General features: G+C 39.8%; 1 protein-coding gene across 4 annotated transcripts in view; it reads left to right on the plus strand.

The window, feature by feature from the left end:
* Positions 1–19934, plus strand: part of tafa5a (TAFA chemokine like family member 5a) — a 140220-nt gene that overhangs the window by 111691 nt on the left and 8595 nt on the right. For 3 of the 4 annotated variants that reach the window (XR_008826401.1, XR_008826402.1, XM_056367055.1), the window contains exon 3: positions 13343–13470. Coding sequence is in view for 2 of the 4 variants with exons in the window: in XM_056367055.1 (XP_056223030.1) it covers positions 13343–13470 (128 nt within the window). In the remaining 2 variants the exon portion in view is untranslated. The other variant, XM_056367056.1, reaches the window with a different exon arrangement.

Here is a 19934-nt window from a genome sequence, read left to right on the forward strand (position 1 = left end):
TTCTGCAATATCCTTTCAATGTATCTAGGTTCTGTCGTTACCACTCTGTAGTAGATTTCATTGTGGCTGGCGCAGTCTGTCACTCCTTTGCTGAATTTAGATCGTCTACCGTCCCATGAGGGATGCATGTATGTAATCCAGTGTTAATACTCATAATTTTATCTCATCGATAACAGCCTCGTTTTTAACTTTTTAATGTCCAAACACCATATCGGGGCTGAGCGTGTTCACTTACTAATAATACAAACCAAACAGCTGCTGTTTCCTTATAAGAGTGTTCAACCGGTGAAACAAGGAGTGGCTTTTATTTTTTGTTTATTCAATTTAGGTATTTAAGTGTTTTTTACACCATAAGCAACTGTTGATAATATTTGTAATGTAAAATACATCCTATTGTATAAAAATGTTTTTAATTTAAAATCTTAATCTACAAATAGCATTGAGATGAATGTAGTGGGGTAAAAAGCCACCAGACAAAACAAAACTGTGTAAATACACATGCAGTATGACCATTTGCACATGGATGCATAAACAGGAAGAACACACACACCCACTGCTAAGTACTCGTAAAGACCAAATGACCTGAAAATAATAAGCACTAACCAGATTCGAGGGAAACCGAACAGTCTTTTATAAGCTGCCTTACACATAACAGCAATGATTATGCTCTTATCTGCTTTGGGGACTGTACTGAGTTGAATTATCATTCATGCTGTATTGCTGTTTTGCTTAATTGGAATTTGTTTAGCGGGCTTTGTAAGGGAGCAAACAGGGAATAAACAGATTTATGGGGAGCTCTGCCAAGTAAAAGGTTATGCATAATTTAAGGCGGATTAGTTTGGATGTAGAGGTCAATAAGGCTAAATAGACAAGAATCATCAACATCCAGGAAGGAGAAGGGGTGTCTTGAGGGCCTGGGCCTGTACCAGCTCTACATACTCTTTATTAACATACACTAAGGCATGCTCACACGCATCCAGGACCATGCATCAGCTCACGTTAGCACACTCATACGCCACATCTTCCTCATACATCAGCACACACATGAGCAGCCAACGGAAGGAATACTATACGTGTGCAAAACAAATTATATCAGTGGGTTTATTTCTGTTTGCAGCCGCAAGGCATTGTTCTACTTTAGTCTAAGTATGTCACCATGTCATTTATCATCAACTTCAACGTAGTCACCTTCATTACCGTCGGCCCCATCATGATCGCAACTGTCATCATAACCCATCATTCCAGCACTATACTACCCTGCTGCCGTGCGTGTCCATTTGTCACATTTCCTTGCCCTTTGCATTGTTTATGACTTGTTCACTCAGCTGCTGATAATGGCAGTATAAGCAAACAGACTTTTTTTTTTTTTTTATAACTTATTATTAGTTGCCTCTGTCAGACATCAGTTCAGTCTTGGCACATCACACAGGGCATCATGTGTCTGAATCGAACATCAAGACGATGACAAAAGAAAACTAATGATAGCACTGATTTGTCAATGGGCTGAAGCATTCTCCTGTATTTTGCAACTCATTTTGCATTTTCTGTACTGTGTTAAAATAATTTTGCCTCAAGTTTATCTCAAGTTATAATCTCAAGAGTAATTCAAAATGCCAACACTAATTCAAACAATGCAATTCAAACCCAGACACATTTCGTGCAGAATTCATAGAACCGTAGTTACATAGGTAACCAGCCGGCTGGCGTTTCATCCACGCAACCTGAGGCGTACTTCTCTCAGCCAACACTGAAAGTAGTAACAGTGTCGTCAGTGTGCACCTTTATTGACACCCAAGTCTGTGGTTTGAACAGATCATTTGAACTGCTAGATGAGCTGAATTTAGCTTTGCGAGGCTAAAAGCTAAAAGCGAGGCAGCACACGTAATTTTAACCGCTCATCCACATCAGCACTGTAAACAAGTAGTTGCGGGGAACGTTGTAGGTTTTTTGTACATTTTGTCAGAATAAAGGACAGAATTACTGGCTTTTCTCAGGACAAGGATAATAACACCATAGAATGGGACTAGGATCAGCTGATAGTGTGATAAAATGACTGTGCGTGTAATTTACTAACTTGAAAAAGTGGATTTGGGGATGATTTTCCTTTTAAACTCTAAAGTACATGAACCAAATCCTTAATTTTGTGTCTGCATGACTGTGGGTGATGGTTGTAGGAGTAAGTCACTGTGTAAATGTGAACGTCTATGTTTTCTGTTTATCTGTTGTGTAGGAGTGTACGCGTGTACTTGTGACAAACGATCCCGCTGTGCACTTTGCTGCACATGAGGGCATTACGTCACGCTGGGTAAATGTGCATTCTTCCGCTTTTGAAGTGAGGCTATTTTCTACACTGCTTTGTTATTGAATGGGAGTCAGGGTCCAGATATGTGGCAGTTATTTCTATATGAATTCTGTGGTGAATTTTCCTGATTACTTAAAATGTTTTATTTTTATGTTTTGATTTAATCGCTTCATCAATAAACTAGAATCACAGGGTTAAATATCAAATATAATGTGAATATGTTTCTGTGTAGGGAATTTGAATGTGGATATTTGTGTTCAGTAGCTGCTTCCAGGTGTATATGTCAGGTTTTACCATTCACAGCTGATGTTCTGGTGTCTCTGCAGACACTGGTGTTAAATGATCTCTTTCCCATACACTCCCACCCACACTGACATTTCCTCTTCTGGCTCTCACAGTACCTTTGGGCTCTCCTTTTTTTGTGTGCATGTGTATCTGGTTGACGCACATGCATGTGTGTGTGTGTACATCCACAAATGTGAGGTTGCTGTTGAGCTGTGAGGAAATGTCAGAGCACATCTGTGAATGAACGATATCAGCAGTACCTGGTGGCCAGTACACACACACACACACACACACACATACCAAAAAACACAAGCCCAGAGCAATGGCACGCCATACAACCTGCCAGTTGTGCACCACAGTGGCACCTAGCATAAATAGTGTGCAGGGAAAGGAGGATGTGGCTGGAAGCAGCAATGTAGCAACTGGACTTTAGTGGAATGTAATGTGAAATTTGACCATGAGGAAACAAAGGAAGTTTAACTATGCTGGTATTCTCAGGTTTTTCATAAACAGATTTTCAATTATTTTATATGATAAAATACAATAGAAAACAATTGAAGTACAAAAATAAAATATAGAATACAAAATTCAAAATTGCAATTCAAAATTACAATTGCAATAATTTAAATTTCTAATTATTGTGTAAATCAGTATTAGTATATTTACAGTCACACAGGTAATGTATGTTACAGACACAATTTTGATGTTGATAATGCTGCTGCAAAGGCATGGGTGGCTGATTTTCAAAGGAATACTTCAAGTTACCTTTTGTTTTTTTGAGGGATATATATTCACATTCTTGTTGACAGACCAGAAGGTTGATACCAAACTCATGTCTGTACACTAAATCTCAAACTACAACCTGCCGTCTGTTAGATTAGCTTAGCATAAACACATGGAAATTGGGGAAACAGTTTCAAATTCACCAAGCAGCACCTCTGAAGCTCACTAATTAATGTTAATGCTAAGTTGCCAAGTTGTGATCTCTTTATAGCGGTTACCTGCAAAACTATTTCTTTGCCTGGTGACTTCCTGGAGTCTCATATGGTTGCCTGGCAATCTTTTCTGGATTAAACAAAAAAGATAAATGTTAATTACTGCGTTAGTTTAGAAATCCTGGCGTGGCAGATTTTGTTATCTTTGGACAGAGCCAGGCTAGCTAGTTTCCCCCTGTTTACAGTGTTTGTGCTAAGCTAGGCTAATGGCTTCCAGCTCCATACTTATGGACAGACATGAGAGTGGTATCACTCTTCTCATCTAACTCTTGGTAAAAAAAGAGAGTAAGTGTTCCCCCAAAATGTCTAACTGTTTCTTTAATAGTGCTGGCCCTATACTGAAACACTTATCTTGTTGGAATGTGGCAGTTTTAAGCCAAAAAAATGAGAAACAGAAACAAAGAGAGAGACATAGAAAGCAATAATCTGTGGCAGAAAAGATCTTAATTTGAAAATGGTCTATTTCAATTTCAGAACAGTCTTGTCTATTAAAGTGAACCCAGTTGTAAAACATTACTGTCTTTCCCCCAGTAAAGATGTTCATTGATTTCCTTATTCTTTCAAAATGAAAAAAGCCCATTTTATGTCTGTAGTATCAGGGTACATTCTCATATTCAAGAGCTGTACAGTAGATCTTCCATGCATAGGTGACTCTCTATTACGCATACTCATGCACACAAAAGTCAAGACACCCACACAAGCATATATGCATGCACACAGACACAGGGCTGAGGTCTGGAAATGTCAGTCAGCATGCTATCTCATTATTTCTGCCTCTTGAAGTTTCATGAGTGCAGAGGAGCTATTTGGGACACAAATTCACTTCACCAAAAAACCTCGGGCTTTTTAAAAAGGGCTCGACAGCTTTTAGTGCGCAGATACTCATCAAGGCCGCCAAACGGGTGGAATAATCTTATGAAAATCAGGCAAGGCAATAGACTGGAAAGGAACAAGCATGGCAAGGAAAAAAAGAGGTGAAGACAGAGAAAGAAAAAAAACAGGAGGAGAGATGAGATGAGGAGCGAGTAGAAATAGAGGGCAGACATAAAAGTGCAGAAAGAGAAAATAGTGTGTGTGAGTTAAAGGAGATGAGGGGAAAATTAGCCGAGAGGAGATGAGCTGCGAGCGGAGGAGAGGGGATAGAGCTGGTGGCTAATTACAAAGCGCAGGGATTTATTTCTTTGCATTGGGTTTTCATCTCACATTCCGCTGCCCTTCCTCTTAATTCTTGCAAGACTCCATTCAGGTTTAGGGAACGTCTGCCGACCACGGCAGGTCAGATAGTACAGTTAATTATCCAGATAGATCCACTGTAAAAGGAGACATAGGAAGGGATTTCCATGATGAAAGCAAATCTCGGAGTCTTAATGGCACTCATTTGGACTTTTCAAGCTGTCTTTTGTTTGACTTTGTTGCTGTACATGTCAGCAAAGAGATTACTCTGTGTGTATGTGTGTGTGTGTGTGTGTGTCAAATGCTGGCTGTATATTAGTGTGCATGTGTGTGTTGTACCTCTTACTTTTACGTAGCTGACATCCTCCTTCATACCTACTTAAGTGCAGTGCAGAAGACATCTTGAATTGCCAGATCACTGACTTGCACATGCTTTGCGTGTGCACATGTGCGCACGCTTTCATGTTCCACCGGGAGACAGACAGCACAGCATTCCTGTGTGAAATCAAGACAGTGTGAATTTGCCTTAGTAGCTATTTGACTGAGGCCTGAGCAGCATGGCGATGCATTAGAGAGGCGAAGGTGGGCCAACGTGACAGCAGACTGACAAAGACTTGAGAGGAATTGAACATTATGTGTATGAGGCTTACAAAGGCATATACTGTACAGAGCGCTGCACCTAACTACTGTGACAAAAAACACAACATTTGTGGCTAATATATATATATATATATATAATATATATATATATAAGAATTTATTCTATGCCTAGCTGTGTGTACGCTCAGTACTTCGGGTACATTCAAGAGGTTCGTAGTGAGGAACTACTCTAGGAATACTGGAACTAAGTCCCATGGGCCTCCCAAAAGCTACAAATTAAAAGTTTGCTTTTATCTGATATTTTACCATATTGTTAGCTTTCTAAGTAATGATTACTATTGGATAAATGAAACGATAATGCTGGCCACTTGTCAGTAGTGTTTTGAAATATTTTAATACTGACATGTAATGTGGCTAGTTAGCTAATATTACAATAGTTATCTTGCTGGTTAGTTTCAGAAACAGCCACTGAGAGTGGGTCAGCTGCAGGTCCATCATGACCGTCTTCTCCTGTTACTAAGGATTAGTATTTATATTTATATACTATTTTAAGATGCTTGTAATGTACAGCATATGTCAACTAATAACTTGTGTTCACTATCATATTTTGATCAGTTTTACTTTTGATTAATAAATGAACATATTAGATTGAGTTAGGTTGGATTGTGTGTTATTATACTACTTCTGTGTTACAACCGACTTCAGGTGATTATCTTAATAACCTCAGATGCATGTGTTTGCTTGTTGACTCAGGGATTTGTACAGTTGTTGCAGTGGATGTATTGAAGGGAGAAGGGAGGAGCCCAGAGTTTTGTACTGTGCCGCTGGCTATGATAACTGTGTGTGAATGCGTGTTTTTATTCATGTGTTGCAATGTTTCGAAAATGCTGAGTTCTTTAAGTAAATGTGCAGTCCGTCCATATCTAGTGTCCAACATCAGCAGCCCTTGACACGCTGCTGATTCTGCTACCTGCCCAGGCAATATCTGATCTGTACAGTTTGTAATTATCTTAGCACATCTTCTTATCTTAGCAGCATCTCGCCGAGAGTGCTGCGCTGCATTTATTACACCAGATCTGATCTGTCTGTAGGTCTACTTTCTTTTCTTTCTTGTCTGTTTTCTTACTCTCTTTCTTACTTTCTTTCTCCCTTGTGCACTGTCTCTCTCTCTCTCTCTCTCTCTCAAACACACACACACACACACACACACACACACACACACAAACACACACACACACACACACAAGCCCATCTTTCTCCTGCCATGTCAGGCTTGGCGTGGCATTAGACAGAATTTATTAGGCCAAGATGCTGGCTGTTGACATGAGTGTGATCTACCATTTGATGGGAAGATAAGTGTCCCATGGAGGGTGTAATAATGTTCTCTCACTCTCTACACCTTATCTCCTGGTGATGAAACCATGGCTGATACCTTCCCTTACATATCATCAAACCTGTGTATGTGTGTGTGTGTGTGTGTTTATTTCTGTCCATGCCTGCCTGTGCCCAACGGTGTGTTTGTGCCTGTCTGTCTGCATGTGTGAATGTGCGGACATGTTTATGGGATGGGTTTTTTTTTTTTTTTTTCATCTCACCCTTGAGTCTTATACGTTTCAACATAAGCCAATGCCCTGCAACCAGCACAGCCATGATATGGTTGAATGGTAACAGATACTGTCACTATCAGCCAAGATGCTGCTGGGAGATGAGTTTAGTTACTGACGCGAATCCAAATGTGACGGATAAGAGCTGTGTCTTATTTTTGTGTCTTTACGGTTTGTGATTGGTCGTAAGATAAATCACAGTGATTGGACTAGTCGCATGTTTGCAGCAACAAAAAAAAAAAAATTCCACACTTCTTTTCAGTCTGTATGAGATTCAACATATAGGCTGCTGCATTTTCATTCACAATATCTGGCTATAACGTCTATAACATCAATGCAATATAAACAAACACGTATAAAAAAAAATTAAAAATAAAAAAAATGATGAGAATAAAGCAGTGTGAATTATTTGGTCGGTAGAAGTACTGTAGAAATGAAACAGACTGTGACTTTATTATATGGTGAATCAAGTCTAATAAGCAATTTTCACACTGCTGTCCCAATTCAGACTTTTTCAACTTTCTTGTACAAAATTGGATTTCAATTTGATTCAAGATCTGTCATGGCTGAATGTTAAGGACACAAAATATAGTGGTGGACAAAATAAGAAATAGTTGGACATGTTGGGAAATAAAGCTGATTTGCTTTTTTGCTTAGAGATCAATCTTATTTCTGTGCGTTAATAGTGAGGACCTGGAGCTAGGAGGTGATTAGCCTAGCTTAGCATAAAGATACAGGGAAGAGGAGGGAGCAGTTATTTTGGCTTAGTACAAAATTGAAAATGTCCAAATTGTTGTCAGTGTATTTCTGAACTTTGGAGAAAGTGAAACTCACTGTTTCCCCTGCTTTCATTCTTTAGGATAAGCTAAGACATTAGTCTCCTTGCTGTTAAGTCCATACATAGGTCAAAAAACATTTGTATGATATCAATACTGTCATCTAACAGACAAAAAAAATAAATTAAAAAAAACATATCTCTCAAAGTGTCAAACTATTCTTTCAAATACACAGCCTCTATCTATTTCTAGAGTTACTTTAGCCGGGGTTAGCCACGTCATTTAGCCATAATTTTGTGAAAATATGTGTTTGAGACATACAGAGCGTACAGATGGACACATAGACGTACATTATGCTGAAGGAGTAGTTTTTGGAAGTTCGTTTGGATTTTGATTCTTTTATATGATATTCATGTGAAACTGGGTCACTGTTGGAAAGCTTTGCAACTATTGTGAACCCAAGCTAACTACACTACAGCTGATATCATCCACAAAGGAGCAAGCTACAATTTTTTTGGAGCAGCCACAGGTGGTGAGTGGTGGAGGACAATTCTCATCATTGAAATCAAGTGTTATTTAGTCTTATAGTTAAATAGAGATAAGGTGATAATAATAGTTTTAATGACATATAATACCTGCATTAATTCATTTTTTGCCACTTGGAAGAAGCAGAACAATAAAACATTGATATATATTATCACCCTGTAAATTTTCAAGGCGTGTTAGCCATACATTGTCTATTTATTCATCCACCAGACAAAAAGCAACATTAGCATTCATGTTGAGTTGTGTTTCTGGCCACCTGCTCTATGTAAGTCCAGCATTCACTCTCCTTTTTTGCTCTGTTTTCCCCGAGGGAAAAATCTTCAGCTTCTAAATGCTCCACTAGTCGCTAACTTTGTCTGCTGTTTGGTGCTGACAGTGTAAAGTGGCTTTATCACGGCTTTGTTGCTGAAAACAGCTGCCTGCTGTGGCTGGATGTAACACTGATGAGAGCAGTGAGTGTGTCAAAGTTGCAAAATCAAAAAAGCGAGCTGAAAGACACTGAAAACGCTCCATAAAAACTGAGGGAACTGAACTGCAGAGTAGGGTGATAATTAGTTGTGGGTTTGTCACCACAAGTGACATTTTTCACATTTCACACAGTCATTTGATCCATGGTTAAATTGAAAATATTGATTAGAGCAGCTTCAAGTTGTGATGGCAATCGTCATAACTTTAAGATGTCAGCAGGGCATGAGTCCATTTATAATCCTTTCAATCAACTGAAAATCTGTTCTGTCAACCTGAGACGTGTGTGTGGTTCCATTATTAAATCCTACATCATTCATCTGACACAACTGATAACTTAAGTCTCAACTGTCATCACTGATGGAGCTGTTTTATAGTTCTCACTGTCAAAAATGACATCTGTAACACACATGCAGAGAGGACCACTTCTGCACACCCGTACAGCATTCATTCACTCATTACTATTATTTGCCAGATGGTGCTATATATCTTCATCAGCTGAGGGTCACCCCACTGGATGGTAATTCCGAAGCGAAACAAAGCCTGTTAGTGAGTTATATAAGTGACCTTGCTGACAGTTTTAATTAGATAAATTCACAGTAATGGATTAAATAACAAAAGAAAGAAAAAAAATCTTGAGAACATTGCCAGGCCTTGGCTGGGTAAAGTTTTCCATTTACAGAGCCTGCTTTTCAACCTCTCCCCTATTCTTCATTCACCTCTACTGAGGTAGTGTTGGTTGTAGATGAAGATTTAGAAACACTTTATTATCCTTTAGATTTACATAAAATGCCAATTTGTCTTTGGCACTTGCATACTTCACAAGACAAATAATAATTAAAATGATAAATAGATAAAATAGGTTCCTTAAAAGAAGAAGGCGAGGGTTAGCGGAGTCAGTGTGTGCATGTGTGGTGGGGGGGAGTCCTTAAAAGACATTTGGTAAAAATAGTCAGTGAATGAGATAAAGGATTTCTTGAAATAGGATTTGAGGTGTATGGCTTGAAGGCAGCATCTGTTATGGTAATTCAAAGGATCGGCAGCATCACTGAAAAACTGGATTGTGGATTGGTACTTGAGTCGGAGCTGTTGCTAGCCTGGTTGAGAACCTGAGTCAGTCACCTCCTCTTTTGCGGGTCTGTCGGTATAGATTGTGTGCAGTTAACAAAAAAAAAACACTTCAGGTTAATTTATGTTGTTGTGATCGGCTGTGCACATACAAGTGACGGAGGTAGTTGTGTGAAGAAGCTTAAGAGAGATTGTTGGTTTGGGAAAATTACAAACATTGTCCAATTCAGATGTCAGAGAGGGGATGGGGTTTTAGGCACTGTTCATTTTGAAGCATACCGAACTCCTTAAAGGGATGAAAACTCAAATCCATCATTCAGGACAGACAAGTTCTTAGCATTTCTGGGAATCCTGGGTGACCAAAAGTCTATAGCGATAACTTTTAAAGTGTATCTGTCAGGAACTGGCAGGGGAATAGAGTTATTTATGCTTACCATGAGCGCTGTGCCTTACTTGTGTAGCAATGCTGCTGTAGAAGAAGCCATTGCTAACAACACTAAATTGTTTTTAGGTTTTTGAGCTATTTCAAATTGCCTTGCTGCCCATATGAAACTTTTGTCCCTGAAGTGAAAATACACAAGTCACACATAGTTTAGATTGTCTGGTGCAGCTAGCCTTGAGGCAAACTACAGTAGCACCAAGTAATTCAACCTCAAGTAGCATGTCAGCAAAATGCACGCAACAATGATAATTCTTTACATTGGTGTCAGTTTCCAGCTCATTGTTTTCTGTGCTGACACAGTGTTCATAGTACTTTTATTATTTGGCCATGTAGTGCTCGAGAAGGTATACATATTTCATGGATTGATTGATATATAGGTATTGTTTATGTTGAACAGATATTAACATTTGGTACAGCGCTCGCTCATGATCAACATGCGAGGTTATGACAGCTATTGAAGGTGCCCTCGGAGCAAATTTATGGATATGGAAGGGAGCACAATTCCCACGTTTTATAAGAGAGCCAGTACGCCATGGATGCCATTGTGAAAGAATATGATGTATGTATGCCTTATAATTCATTCTAGGTCTCACTGTTATCCATTAAAGAATGCTGTTTTCCATCCATAAATGCATACGAATATGAGCATAAATTCTTTATCTTGCCCATATCCTGTAGCGGTCAAGAATGTTATCTAGATATGCTTATGCTCTACTTTGTCCTCATCCTCTCTCTTTGTATTTCAGTTCATCTCTTAGTCTTTTCTGTCACCGATTTACATATTGATGTGGTTGCTTGGTTTTTATTTTTCATTCCCTCTTTCATGTGTTAGATTTAAGAAGATTGTGAGCCAACCGGAGACGCTGTGATTAGACGCCTTATCTTTAGACAGGTGTCTTATTACACCAAAAAGCACCTCATTACACCAGTTACATATTGACCCTTAAATCCACTTTTTTTTTTACCGCCCTTTCTGCATTTTTTCGACCAACAGCCATTTTTTTTCATAAGCCCTGATGAGCTTTTCTGGAACAAAATTATATTTGAGGGTATCTTTAACATCTTGCAACCAAAAACATGTAACAAGTTTTTGACTTGTGCCTTCTTTCTGGCTGTTATTATATATTCTGTTGGTGATATGTAATTATAGCGGCAATATTTCAAAAGCCACAGGTTTTTGTGTCTGACATATCCACAACCCTGTCAGATGAGCCCAAGTACTCCCCAATCAGTGCCACCTGTCATGTTCCAAATGTGTTCATTTAAATTAATTTTCATGACATTTAGCATTTCTCTGCTTGTCTGCTAACACATTTTCATGCACACTTAACCGCCTGGTGTTAAGGTGTTACAGCTGAGTCAGACTGGTGGGAGCTGGGTCTTAATATAGCAAATACAAAAGAAATACTCTACTCAAGATCAGACTCACATGAATTTATAATCCTATTAGTGTTTTTTTTAGTCTTAAACACAAATATATGGATATACTGAATCATTATTTCTGTCTTTTATAATTAGCTGCGCTGTTCTACAATCTTTCTACATATCCCCATGACAGCTGCAGACGTATACCCTGTTGTATGAGTACCCCTGGTCTGGAATGACGGGTGTAGAGGCCAGTGATTGTCACTGCCACTGTTTTCTGAGACAAGATGTCAAAATCTTGGCAGAGAAAATGAAGGAAAAATACACTCCTATTTCATGTTTTTTCATGTGGAAAATGCGTAAAACGTTTCATTTTGTTTGATAGTGCAACTTTTTCTGCTGCTGGCAAAATTGTGAAGATGACATGATGCTTTCATGTCATTGCTGATGGAATAATTTCAGATACAGTGCTTATAGGCTTACAAGTTTTCAGGCCATGTATGTGTCCAAAAATAGGGACTTCTTTCTAGAGTTACTATTTTGCACTTCCATTAAGAATGAATGTACAAAAGCCAGCTATTTAAGTTGGTCATTTGCTCCAACAAACACAACTGTAGCATTCATAAGTTGCAACAAGAGGCACTGGCATTGTCTTTGTAATTGGTTTGAATCCTTCTTCAGCTCAGTGCACAAACTCATTCTTAGGCATGTGCATCCTCGCCACACCAACAACTGGGGATGGCAACGAGAACAAAAACATATAGTAATAGTAATAACACTTCTTTGGTCAAACTGTGGGGACAGAAATGCACAAAAAGAAAAAAAAAAAAAAAAAGGTGCAGAAAGACTGCATTGCAGCTACAACATACTTCTCTCCAATCTCAGATTTCATTGTCACAACATATATCATGCTTAGTGTTTAAGTGAAGTCTACCAAACGAGTGAATGTGATGGGCCCATGCCTCAGGCTTTTCTGGGAAATGTAGAATCTCTCTAACTGAAGTCTTAAGACTTAAATAAAACAGAACAGGTTGAGAAGAAGTTGGAGCTTAAAAAAGTTAAAATTACAGCATGCTGTTATGACAAAATCTTTGCAATGCATTAACTGTCACAGATTGTTAAAACTGTAGATTACTTTTTTTTTTTTCTTTGTCACTGTTGGTAGCTCATTCACGGGGCTTCCAAAATATTTCATCCTGTTTGAAATGTTGCCAGACCGACTGTAGACCTGCTAAATATCATTTGTGTTGTTTTATTTTATTTACCTGACTGATCACTGCTCCCTCCATCTGTCTGATTCTCTCCATCTTTCCCTCATCTCTCACTGTCATCCCCTGCTCGCGTATCTCTCACTTGTCTCTACTTCATTGCTCTTCATCTACTTGCTCATCTCTCTTCCAATCCACCCCCTCTGCATTTCTCCATCCGTTCCTCCATCCTTTTTTCACTCCATTTATATAAATTCCTACATATTTTTTCACATCTCAGCTTTTCCATCATTTTTCCATTGGTTAACATATTTGCCCATATCTGTTTGCCTCCATCTGTCATCCCCCAACCCACTCTCTCTATTTTAATCGTTAAATCTCTGCATCTACCTCTCTCTATCATTTCTCTTCATCTGTTTATTTCCACAATTTTTTTTCCTCACATTTCTGATGGTTCGGTCTCTCTCTCTCTCTCTCTCTCTCTCTCTCTCTCTTTCCCTTTGTCCTCTGCAGCTGGTATTGTTCGGAAAAAGCAGTGGTGTGAGATGGTGCCATGTTTGGAGGACGAAGGCTGTGACCTGTTAGTCAATAAATCTGGCTGGACTTGTACACAGCCCGGAGGCCGAGTCAAAACCACCACGGTGAGTTCAGGTTCTCTTTTAGCCCCCCAGGTAACATCTCCAAACTAATCACAAACCAGTTTGCAAAATGTGCATAACTACTGCACCAGTGGCACTGAGAGCAACATGACTGTAAAAGCTGGGAATTAAGCGTTTGCACGGAAAATCAATTGTGGTGTAAATCCAGACTAATGACAGATTTTATAAATGTTTTGTACATTAAACAAATGATTTAACTGTTTTTCTTGCCAAACATGACTGTTAAGCGGCCATTTCAATAAACTGAGTTATTGCACAGTATAACAAGACATTTTTGTGTATTGTCTCCCATTAAAAGCTCCGATCTGCAGGCATATATGAAAGCCAAATTTAAAGCACTGCTTTCAGCTTCTGACTATTTGGCTCAAAACATGTATACAATTTAACTGACTGATATTTGACAGTGTTTACTTGGAGGTTGCAAAAAGTCATGCTTCTTCAGTGAAACCCCTGAAACTGATTTTGTTATTTTTCAATATATACATGCAAAAAAATGTAAATCCTATATACACTGATAGTCCTAACTTTGTCTGTCTGCATGCAATAGTTTTTCACTGTAGCTGAAAGCTGATTAGAGGACACTACACTAACCAGAACATTAAATTGCAGGACCAAAACATTGATCTCAAAGACACTAAAAAGCTACATGGAGGGTGTGTTTGTCACCACAAGTAACAGCTTTCACATTACGCTAGGTCATTTGGCAAAATATGATTTTAGTGCAGTTTTAAATGCCTTATTGGGAGAATTTTAGGTATTGCAAGAAAATTTAATGCAATATACTTGCTACTTGTGGCCAAAAAATAACATTTGGCCATTTAAGTCCATGATTGCACTTTTAAGCACCATCTCCGACTGCTGCCATATTACCATACGTTGGGGCCAGCTTGCACACTGTCAGCCACAAGCACACTGATAACAGCAGAAAACCCAGTTAAGCATTCACTTCACAATCCCCTGAAAATGTTTCTCTCCCGCCCTCCTTGTCTTCAGCTCATCTCTACAAACTGTATGCGGTTTGTTTACTTCCTCATCACCAGCAATTAGCTTGCATTAGGGACGCTCTTAATGTTAATGATGGCAGCAGATGGGAAGCCGCCGCTTGTATTCGCTAAGATGCCGCCCATTCATTCACCCACTCGTCCTCCACACCCTATCTCCAGCACTTCAAGCCTCCTCCTCTCCACTTCAGCCCCAACTCCAAAAAAAAACACAAACACAGAGACACACACACACACACACACACACACACACACACACACACACACACACACCTTCCTACCTCCTTACAACCTCCCACCACTTTCACCCCGACGCCTGCTTTACAAGAGACACAAACACTGTTGCTGTCCTGCCTGTATGCCAAGTCTATACTGTAGCAATTAGAGGTCTCAGATGGGAAACATGTTATGCAACACACACACACACTCAACACAGCTGCCCTATCTCTGAATGTCAATGGGTGAACACTGAGGACCGGTGGGGCATCATTAATGCATCTGTCATGATTTAGTCATCAGCTGACTAACTTGTTTATGCCTTCCTGCTGAAAGACAAACACACATATATAGCAGATAAACACACTGAATGCTGAACCCAGATGATATGGTTTGTTATCAGTCAGCTGCTGCCCCCGTGCACTTTCTGTGCTGTGAGTCGTGCGTGTCTGTCAGCGCCCTGACACCACCCTGAATATACCTGGTCGTGGAGACTGAGGTGACAGCTGTTACATGTTCCACCTACAATGTAATTTGTTATCTGGGCAGGCAGATAGCCCACACGCAGACACTCACTCACTCATAGGTAACATATAGCTGGGTCCATTTATTATGTTTGACAGATTTAAGAGCTAGTGTGCGTCTGTTGGAGGTGGTTGAGTATGCAAATATGGTGGTCACTGTGTGTTCGGAGGCCAATAGATCGAGTGTGGGTGGATTCTTAACTGCATGTTAACATGCTCTCCCTGACATCTGTTGCTTTGTGTTTTCAGCTGTTTGCATATTCATAATTTTGAATATGTGTCCCTGTCTGGCCTACATATACACTTCATATCCTTCTTAGGATGTCAGTCAACGTACCTCTCATCGGCTTACGCTGACAATATGCAGGATGTGACAGGTATTTCTTGCTTGCTTCATTGGCTACTTTAAGCTTGGTGACAGCTAGTCAAATGGCTGGACGGCTATGTGCACTCATCTGTGCCAGTCCGTGTGTGTGTGTGTGTGTGTTTAAGCAGTTTTCACTGTCAAGGATTCTAATCAATGGCAACAAGCAGACTAGGGGTCATTGTTTAAAATTCTTCTAAAAATATTCATCTATGTGATGGATGGACTGGCCTAAACTAACCGCTCCCTTTAATCTCAAATTGCAGGAAGTTGGGAAGATTTACGACATTATTTCACAACCATGCATGTAACCTAAAAAATTGCCTAAAATGCATTAAAGGTTAAGGCTGATTCTCCAAAACAAAAATTACATAAACCTCTTGTTATCTGAACACCCAAGGGAGAATCTCAGGCAAAAACAAAACAAACAATTTACTCCTCAGCCTCCCTCTGGTTAACTTTGAACAAATGGCCCCTTCCCTAAGGCCTATCAAGGTTAAACCCAAACTGCAGCCACCCCAGTAATGCCTAGGGATGACTGTTGGCGGTGCACAGTCCAGTGAGCATGTCCGACCTGTCTGTCAGGTGTTTGTGCGAAAACATCAATGCGGACAAACAGACATATCCCTCGGGGCATTTGACTAAGCCAAGTCAATCTGACTCAGCCCCATAGCCCCATAAAGGGCTATTTTGGACAAATGTCAAGAGGTGGTTTGCGTGTATTGGTCAAATGTTTGAGAGTTTGTGTTTTCTCTGTCAAACAGACGGAGATTGTTGTTCAGGATGACACCCCTGACCTCCTCTCTACCTTTAGTCAGCAACACGGCTCAGTATGAGTTGCAAGGCAGATAAGATGTGCTGTGCGTTCTCCCTCAACCTACAGAATGTCACTCAGCTCAGCGGCCACAATTTGATGTTCCTCTTTTTAAAAATAACTTCCTCACATACTTTTTTGTCTCTCTGCTAGACTACATGTCCGACTTTCTTTTTCTCTTTTCACTTTCACTCCTTTTCTGCCTTTCACTTTTTCTTTCCTCCTCTTTGTCCCCCTCTCCATGCGTTTATCTTAGTCTGACCCTGCTTTGAAGAGTACATGCTGTTCCTGTCAATAAAAACACAATATTGATTTTTCTAAGGCCGGCTCCAGAAGAAACACATGAAGATTGATATGTACATTGCTTATGGTTGACAGAGACGTTTTGAGTGAGGTTACTTTTATTAGCAGCACAAAACAACCTCAGCAAGAAAAGGACACATATCAAATAGAGGTGCACTTGTGAAGCTCTAGCACATATTTCTCTCAGTATCAGGAGTCTCGCTGATACAGTGACAAGTCTCTCCTCTAAAGGACTGACCTAACACAAAGTGGAATTCCTCAGATGAACCATATCAAGCTGTAAGACTGTAAATGAGCTCTTCGGGTTCACTTAACTGCATTAATAAAATGCACATGGACACTCAATTGCATGCCCATCAGTCACTACTTTATTTTCTGTTTTACCTGAGTACATAAAATCTGCCAAAGTATGTGACTTGTGGCAACCCATAAAAATGATAATCACCACAGAAATACTTGGCCAGAAAGACCTGCCTAAATATAACTTATGTAACCAAATGTTCAAGCGTTCACAAAACCCTGCCCCTGAATCCCTCAATACCAATTAACAATCATAAGTAAGCACAGCAGGCATAACAGTCAAGGTTTGGATTTCTGCACATGGTGAAGGTGGTGGAAGGTGGTGCCTTTTATAAGAACCAAAAACAAAGGAGCAAACGTGTAACGTATGGATTAAACTGTGTATCTATCTGCTCTAACATAAGCAGGAAACATTAACATGCCCTGCTAACTAGCTTACTAGTAGCATAGCGTTATTTCCAAGCTAACTATATTATTTAGTGGGGTTACAAGTTACAAGTTTGGTTAAAAAACTCTTAGGTAGAAAAATAGTTTAGAATAATAGTAGTGATACTCATCAGTTACTCTTCATCCTTAAAAAATTAAGCATACTGAAAACACAAGCATTAAAGCATAAATCTAACTACCGTGTAGCCTGTCTGAGTTTTAACCTATCTTAGAACAAGTTTCAATTACATTTCATTTGTAATACTGCACTGGCAGACAAAGGGTAACTAGCTCTACCTTGGAATACAGAAACTATTTATTTTATCTTTCCTACATGGGCCATCAGGTGGTGAGAGTGCTGACCTTTTGTCTGGGACGTGCAGCTGTAGCCTCAGTCTTCTATCACAATCTAATGTACTGTATGTATCAGGTGAATAGGTAAATGTCAGCGAGACAACCTGCTTAGTTTTAGCATTAGCTCATGCTAGCTAGCTACATCTGAAAAGACTCTGCTAGCAGCATAATTATCTGCCAACAGAATTGAAATGAGAAGAAATGAGAAGACTGCTTTCGTTTACCTGTGTCTAGAATCCAGGATGGATTGTTTCAAAAATGACTATGAATTTTGAGTGTTAAATTTGGCATCATTATAAACTACAAATTTGCAATGCTGACAGGTGTAGCAACAGTAAGGGGGCGCATAGAGGAGTTTGTCTTTCATAGGATAGAGAACAAACCAACTTACAGTAAGGTATTTTCAAAACCCTTGAAAACAGATTCATATAGCATGAACCTTTAGTTTTCTATGGTGCTAAAGCTGCAAAATTATTTGTAATACAAACCAAAATGATTTATGATAACTAATACATGTTAGTGTATGAGTAGTGACAACAAAATATCCTGTGGTCCCTGGAAAGATCATATGGAAAAAATCACTGGATATAGAAACACTTTTCATTCAGCAAGTAGTGGTTAATTTCCCACTCCTAAAATACTTTCCACCCTCCATGATGCTAAATGACTTGAATGTATTTTATCACACAGTTACCACAGTCAAATGCTGTCTTTGCTGCCTCTCCAAAGCACTCTTTTGGCAAAGTGATATGTAGTCTCAGCAGTCATCTCCTATACCTCCTTCTCTCAGTGAAAGGCTTACTGCTGTCTCTCTCCAGAGAGGAGGATGCTCTGCGTTGTGCCCTCCACCATTTTAGACTGGCAGATGAAACGTCGCAAGGAGCTATCTCTCTCTGCATGTGCCGACGCAGGGAGCTCGGCGAGAAAGAGGCAGAGTGCGGGCGCCATTAGAGGAGAAAAGCGAAATCACCTCAGGTTATCTGACGGCTTTTGTGACAGCCTGATAAGACGAACAATTCAAAACAGGGACAGAAAAACAGCGTGAAAGAAGAAAGGAGCAATGTGAGTGAAAGACAGAGAAAGAGATTTGAGCCAGTCAGACGTACAGCATCGTAAAACATTAAGTCATTTTCAGTTGGTGCCCATCAGGCAGTGGCTCTTGTTAAGCCTTTCAGTGCCTGTAAAGTTCATAGAGAAGGACAAAAATAGAGAAGTTTTTCTCTCACCATGTTATAATTGCATAAAATCCAACAGGAAAAAGCTGTCAAGAGACTTTTTTTTTGACGGCCTGCCATGCTGTTTACATAGCACCCAATACAGTACACATGCTTTAGCCATTGATTTCAAGTGATTATTACACAGAAAACCACTGTGATCCTGAATTCCGGCCAAATGCATCTACTTGTCATGTTGAGTACTGTAGTTTTCACATTTACAGCAGCACACCATCATTTTTGAGACGTCGCAGGAAACAGCAGCGGTACGCTCACGAGAGAGCTGAAATGACAAAAAATTCTAACTAGGTCTTAATCATACGTTCCATTAGGTCGGTATTTAGGCAGTGAAAAGAGTGCCATGAGCAGAAGTGGCACCTACTGAGAGAAAGACTGTGATTACTGTAATCAAGACTTTTTTGGAGAGGAGATGAGAGTCCTGGAACCTCAGTGAAGTGAAGAAAGAAGAACATGTTTGATCATGAGTATAATCTTTGATAACGAGCTTGTGTGTATGCATATGCACTCTGTAGGTATCTGCATGTGTGAGGGGGTACGATTCTACATACTGTTATGGACATTCATATGTATGCATGAGGATAAAGGCTGTTTTCATCCACACACAAACAGCCTTTTTATACAAAGGGTACAGTTTACACAAGACAATCCCCAGGCCAGTTTGTGTCTCCCTCTAAGCTTGTGGAGTATTTACGCATTTATACATCTGCCAGTGACAGCATGTGTTCGGCCGAGTATGAAAAAGCTCTTTCGATTGGGGTTTGTAAGCAAGGGCTGAGGGCCTCCCCCACCATCCCTCCCCTCGCCCTCCCCTCCATCAATTCCTCTCCGTTTCTTCCTCTCCGTCCCTCTGTGGATCCAGCTCAGCCTGGGCCTGATGGGATCCCCCAAACACCCCCTCCCTCACCAAGC

The sequence above is a fragment of the Seriola aureovittata genome, chromosome 22 (assembly GCF_021018895.1).
Source record: "Seriola aureovittata isolate HTS-2021-v1 ecotype China chromosome 22, ASM2101889v1, whole genome shotgun sequence".
NCBI classification, from domain to species: domain Eukaryota; kingdom Metazoa; phylum Chordata; class Actinopteri; order Carangiformes; family Carangidae; genus Seriola; species Seriola aureovittata.